Source organism: Eurytemora carolleeae, unplaced genomic scaffold (assembly GCF_000591075.1).
Source record: "Eurytemora carolleeae unplaced genomic scaffold, Eaff_2.0 scaffold97, whole genome shotgun sequence".
Taxonomy (NCBI): domain Eukaryota; kingdom Metazoa; phylum Arthropoda; class Copepoda; order Calanoida; family Temoridae; genus Eurytemora; species Eurytemora carolleeae.
This window is the reverse complement of record NW_019396042.1, coordinates 223,518-230,162: the sequence shown is the minus strand read 5'-3', so window position 1 is coordinate 230,162 and position 6,645 is coordinate 223,518. Positions and strand designations below refer to the sequence as shown.

At 37.8% G+C, this 6,645-nt stretch overlaps 1 protein-coding gene across 1 annotated transcript; it reads left to right on the top strand.

The window, feature by feature from the left end:
• Positions 1 to 1,274: 1,274 nt before the first annotated feature.
• On the top strand, positions 1,275 to 5,375 carry LOC111701102 (probable 2-oxoglutarate dehydrogenase E1 component DHKTD1, mitochondrial). Its single transcript, XM_023472251.1, has 2 exons — positions 1,275 to 1,830; positions 2,551 to 5,375. Exons 1-2 carry the CDS (start codon positions 1,652 to 1,654, stop codon positions 5,114 to 5,116), a joined length of 2,745 nt encoding a protein of 914 aa, XP_023328019.1. The 5' UTR covers positions 1,275 to 1,651; the 3' UTR covers positions 5,117 to 5,375.
• Positions 5,376 to 6,645: the final 1,270 nt, after the last annotated feature.

The window sequence follows — 6,645 nt, the reverse complement described above, 5'->3', positions numbered from 1 at the left end:
AGTTATCAGAATTTGTCCGTAATTTAAACTTCCAATTCTGTTTCTTAAATTGAATTTCGGGTTTATCAGAATCAGTTTTTCAGAATTTTAAGTTTATCAAAATTTATCAGAATTTGTCCGTCATTTAAGCTTCCAATTCTGTTTCTTAAATTGAATTTCGAGTTTATCAGAACTTATCAGGTTCTAATAATTTTAATCCTTAAAAAGAAACAATGGTGCAAAGCTATTGGATCTACAATAACCGCTCTCTCCACAGTCGTTTTATTTTTATGGTGCAAAGCTATAACTCTATGTTGATGATGCAAAACTATAATTTTGTCTTTCAAATATTTTTAACTCTTAAAAAGAAACAATGGTGCAAAGCTGTTGGTTCTTCAATCGCGCAAATCTTGCCCCCCCCTAGATTTATTTCTGTATACGCCCTTGCTCTCTCCACAGTCGTTTTATTTTTATGGTGCAAAACTATAACTCTATGTTGATGATGCAAAACTATAATTTTGTCTTTCAAATATTTTTAACTCTTAAAAAGAAACAATATGGTGCAAAGCTGTTGGTTCTTCAATAACATCTCTCTCCGCAATTGTCTCTATCCGTCTCAAAGAATGTTGCCTTTTAATATTATGCTTACCTGAAGCTTCCTTTATGATTTTGCCAGTTCTTAAATTGCTGCTTCTTAAATTGCTGCTATTTTGGCACCGGTATTTTACTTTATTAATCTTTGCCGATATAGTTTTTTTTTTGTTTTCGTCTACATATTTATTAAAATCAAAAAAATCAAAATTTACATATCGTTGATATATATAAAGTTTATTGTTATTTGTTCCTGTACTTTTTGATCAATAAATAGATTTGAATAATAATAATATAGCACAAATATGTGATGTACACCTTTTGGGTTAATTCCTCTCTATACTAATATTCTCCGAGTATCTACCTACACAGTTCACGCAGTTCAACAATATAAAGTTGTAAATTCTATACTATAATAGAGTACATAGCTTAACTTTACAAGTGAAGATATAACACACATCGAGTTGGCTTTTTTATTCAATTTTATTCTTGCATATGGTTTTTGTTTGACACTCGGTAAAGTGTAAAATGGCCAGTGGGAAAATTATATTTGAATAAGCTAACGCCTTTATAATTTCTAGACAGTTTGCGTTTACCCAATATTTCCCCAATATGTGTGTTTGTCCAGCTAGCGTGTACTCTATGACCCGGCCTGGTAACAATACCGTCTTGCAAGTAGCTGTGTAGAGTGAGTAGAGAATACAAAAGGGGGGCCTGGCCCGACTTTCCTTTCTAGCATCTTGATTTCATACTTTCAACCTCAAACAACTCTCCTTAACAGTCTGCAGTCTATAGTCTAACGAGTATAGTTGTCCGTGAAAAACCTGAATTATAAGTTTTATATAAACACGTCCTGACTCCTGGACAAAACACAGAGAAACAGTATCATGTAAATTTCAGCTGAAGTTCATTAATATATAAACTGTAACGTTAACCACAGTGACCCTCAGTCTAAAAATAACATATAATGATTCAAGTTTAAAACGTAGAAAAGGAAATCTCACGAAATTCCGCTGATTGATTTCTCCTCTTCCCAACTCTAAACTCTTAAATATATTTGTATTGTCAGCTGTAGAGAAGAATGATGCAAGTATGTCGGAGTCTGCAGGTTAACCAACCTGCAGGGTTCAAGTTCTCCAGGTTCTATCAGACCAAGACTAGTTCTGTGTACGGATATAATCCTAAGAAATGGGAGAATCTTGCTCCGGAAACGTCCGAAGAACTTCGGAACATCCGAAACCAGCAACCCAACCTATACAGGTTAGTACAGGGTTACCCAGAAAGGATGATACTTTTTAAACGACCTAAAACTCTTTAAATTTTACCGACCTGAAGATTTGATTTTTTTTACCCTTAAAATGAAGGTTCAACTATTAAATTATCTATAAAAAAGGAGAAGGAATATGTATTAGGTTCCCTACCTTAACTGCAAACAGAGGCGTATTCGGGGGGGGGTGGCTATTGGGGCTAAGCCCCCCCCCCCGGACCAGTAAAATCTATTGATTTCAGGGTGTTTTCATGCCCCAACGGGTGCTGAGCGCCCCCTGGAAACAAAAAAAATTTAAGCCCCCCCCCCTGGACAAATGTCTAAATACCTGACTGCAAAGTCTTCTTTATAGTTTCATCCTTTGTGGTAAACTCTGTATATTCAAAAGAGAGTTTCAGGGGCCTACAAAATTGATCATATCCATCCTCTCTTTATGTGTGCATTTTTTAAAACATTTATTTCTCTCCCCCACCCCGCCTCGCCTCTTTAAAAATAATTTTTTTGCTCTGCATATGTTATGCATAACTTACAAGGTTTTTATTCGTTAAATTGGGTTTAATGGATACTTTTTTTTTGGGGGGGGGGGTATATAGAGATTTTCTTAAAAGAAAAGGTTCTTGTCCTATACCTATAGATACAGTATACACTGCGTGTTACTGTTTAATCCAATCTTCATTTTAATTAGTTTTTTTTTCTGACTCAATCCTATTTAGGCTGATATCAGCTTTTCGTCAGAACGGGTACAAGTACGCTACTCTTAACCCTGTTCCCCTAGGAGGGGTTCTGCCTGTACATGGTGAAGAACTTCATCCGTCCTACTACAGTATGGATCCTGCAGACAGAGTAAACCCAGCTGGTTTAATATCTCAACCTGGAGATAGTACAACGGTATCAGAGCTGGCCAATGTACTATCCACCCTGTACTGCGGTTCTACAGGTATTGAGTGTGAGTACATAGAAAATTCAGCGGAGAAAGAATGGTTGTACAATATGTACGAGGAGATCAAACAAACTGAGTTGAGTGGAGGAGAGAAAAAGAAAATTGCAGCAGAGATGCTTAAATCCCAAAACTATGATAACTTCTTGGCAACCAAGTTTCCCAATGTCAAGAGGTATGGCGGAGAGGGGGCGGAAGCTATGATGGGATTCTACACTGAGCTTTTCAGAAAGGCGGAGGTGGACGGAATCAAGGATATTATAATGGGGAATGCGCACAGAGGAAAATTAAACTTTCTGACTGGATTGATGAATTATCCTCCAGTAGCAATGTTTAGGAAGATGAGAGGGATGTCGGAGTTTCCTCCTGAACAGCAGGGAGCTGGAGATGTTATCTCTCATCTCTCTGCCAGTCTTGATATAGGTTCCGTACATGTTACGATGCTCCCCAACCCATCCCACCTAGAGGCAGTAAACCCTGTTGCAGTTGGTAAAGCTCGGTGTAAACATCTTGTGAAGGGCAAGGGAGAGTATGGAGAAGGTATGATGGGAGATGATGTCCTATGTGTTCAGGTTCATGGAGACGCTGCACTGGCAGGTCAAGGGATAAACCAGGAAACTCTGCAGATGGCGAATGTTCCTCATTTCTCAGTCGGAGGATCTCTTCATTTAGTTGTTAACAATCAAGTCGGGTTTACAACTCCGGGAGATAGAGGTCGATCCTCTAGACACTGTACTGACCTCGCTAAACAGATTGGAGCTCCTGTTCTCCATGTTAACGGTGATTACCCTGAAGAGGTTGTCAAGGCTACCAGGGTTGCTGTAGAGTATAGAAACAAGTTCAGGAAGGATGTTTTTGTAAACCTGATTTGCTTCAGAAGATGGGGGCATAATGAGTTGGATGATCCAACCTTTACAAACCCTGCTCTCTACTCTGTTATCCATGCAAGACGAAGCGTCCCGGATGAATATGCTGAAAAACTTATTTCTGAGGGGGTTATGAGTACAGCAGAACACAAAGAGATTATTGCTAAGCACACTGGAGTTTTGAATGAAAACTATGACCAAATAGAAACCTATTCCCCCCAGAGAACCAACCTGAAACACAACTGGTCAGGTATTTCAGAAGCTTCTGGAAATCTTACCCAATGGGATACTGGGATCGATTCCCTTATTCTAAAATTTGTCGGGAAACAATCCGTCCAAGTCCCGGAGAGTTTCTCCGTCCATCCCCACCTTCTCAAACATCATATTGAAGGACGGCTACGCAAGGTTGAGAGCGGAACAAACATTGACTGGGGAACTGCAGAAGCACTAGCTCTAGGTTCCCTTCTCTATCAAGGGTTTAATGTTAGGATTAGTGGACAGGATGTGGGAAGAGCAACATTTTCACACAGACACGCCATGCTAGTGGATCAGAATACTAATGAAATATATATTCCACTTAATGAAATGTTTCCAGAGCAGAAAGGAAAATTAGAAATAGCAAATAGTATTCTCTCGGAGGAGGCAGTGATGGGGTTTGAATATGGAATGTCGATGGAAAGTCCAAATAATTTAATAATCTGGGAGGCACAGTTCGGAGATTTCTTCAATGGAGCTCAGATAATGTTGGATACCTACCTATCTAGTGCTGAGTCAAAGTGGGGAATACAGTCCGGTATGGTTATGCTCCTACCCCATGGTATGGACGGAGCCGGCCCTGAGCACTCCTCCTGTAGGATGGAAAGGTTCCTGCAGATGACCGACAGTAAGGAGACCAGCTGTGACGGGGATAATGTAAACTGGGAGGTTGTTCATCCAACAACCTCGGCTCAGTATTTCCATCTCCTAAGACGACAGATGGTTCGGAACTACAGAAAACCTCTGGTTGTTATTGCTCCCAAGGTATTACTCCGTCTCCCTGCAGCTAGCACTACTCTGGACGATATAGCTCCAGGCACAAGCTTCCAGTCCGTTCTTACGGATCCAAATGTTTCCAATCCAGGTTCAGTTGAGAAGGTTGTGTTTGTCTCCGGACGTCACTTTTACACATTATCCAAGTACATCCAGGAGAACAATGTGAAGAACATCGCCGTCATCAGGTTGGAGTCTCTTTGTCCTTTCCCTGCAGAGAGGTTGCAGGAGGAGGTTAAGAAGTTCCCGAAGGCCTCCAAGTTTATCTGGTCTCAAGAGGAGCACAGGAACATGGGATGTTGGAGCTTTGTAAAACCTAGGTTTGAATCTTTGGTCGGGGTTCAGCTCCAGTATGTTGGAAGAGCAGAGCTCTGTCAACCTGCTGTAGGAATAGGACGGATACATCAGCAGGAAAATGCAAGCATCCTTGAGCAAACCTTTAGTTGATGTAATAATTTAGATTTTTATGTTACATCATCTTTTTACCTAACATTAATTTATCCTATATCCTGACTGAGTCGTATCTCAATCCTATAACTTCAAAGTTAACGTAACAATGCAACTCTTATTCAAGTTTAAATACCATGAAACTTATTATTATTTAAAGACAACTTAAGATTCTTTGTTAATTTCAATAGATTTACAAGATCCACTGTTAAAAGAAAGAAATACAAAAAATTAAAAATCAATACTGATTTTAAAAATATTTAAAGTTTTCTTGTCACTCTTAGATAATTTAAAATATCAGAAATTGTCTTCATAAATCCTGAATTACTGAAACAGCATGGTTTGGTCGAAAAATGATTAATGTGAGAACAATTAATGACTTTATGAGAAAACAAGGATTAATGTAAGAACAAGGATTAATGAGAGATAAAGAATAAATCAGAGAACAAGGATTAACGAGGGAACAAGGATCAATTAGAAAACAAGGATTTATGAGAAAGACGAGGATTAATGAGAACAAGGATTAATGAGAGAACTAGGATTAATAAGAAAACAAGGATTATTAAGAAAACAAGGATTATTAAGAGAGAATAATGACTGTATGAGAAAACAAGGATTAATGAGAAAACAAGGATTAATATGAGAACAGTGACTGTTTGAGAAAACAAGGATTAATGAGAAGACAAGGATTAATGAGAGAGAACAATAACTGTTTGAGAAAACAAGGATTATGAAAGACAAAGGATTAATGAAAGAACAAGGATTGATTTGAGAATAAGGATTACTGAGAGAACAAGGAATAATTAGAGATTCAAATTAATAGCAGATGTAGAAATAAAAACCAAACTTTATTAACTTGTAACATATTTGATGCAGTGCAGCTTAGGTTAGAGTAGAAATCTTTACAGCCTGAACCATATTAATCTCTAACCTAAACCATACTCATCCTTCATCTGAACCCTGCTCATCCCTAACCTGAACCCTACTCATCTCCATTAAGGTCTGAACCTTATCAGATATTTTACTCAAAGTATAAAATTTTAGATCAGAGTCTTCACTTTTTAGAATAAAGTTTTCACTTTTTAGAACAAAGTCTACACTGTTAAGGTCAAAATTTAAACTTTGCAGATTAAAATCTTCAATTTTTAGATCAAAATCTATATTTTTAGGAATAAAGTTAAGATTTTTTTGAGATATTGAGGCAAAAATGTTATCTAAAAAATTAACTTGTGAAGAAAACATATTTTACACAGATCAGATATGTACTACAAATTGTAGATCAAATTCCCTTTTTTGTGTGTAACCACATGATAGTAGGTCGGATGTGTAGTATAGTGGATTTGTCGTAGGTCAGAAGTGGAGTAATAGTGGATTTGTGTAGGTCGAAAGATAAACCATCTTCTATGTATATCTGTTCCGCAAGTTTTTGTTAGTTTTACTCTTTTCTCCCGACAAAGATCGTCTTACTTTAAGAGGATCAGAGAGAGAGAGAGAGTGTACAGTGTCAGCTGTTTTATGACCCTCCTGAG

What these genes read in the sequence shown, in the direction of transcription:
- LOC111701102 (XM_023472251.1), top strand. Translation starts at nt 1,652, where the DNA reads ATGATGCAAGTATGTCGGAGTCTGCAGGTTAACCAACCTGCAGGGTTC. An exon ending in CAGCAACCCAACCTATACAG is followed by an intron (nt 1,831 to 2,550) that starts GTTAGTACAGGG and finishes AATCCTATTTAG; the next exon opens with GCTGATATCAGCTTTTCGTC.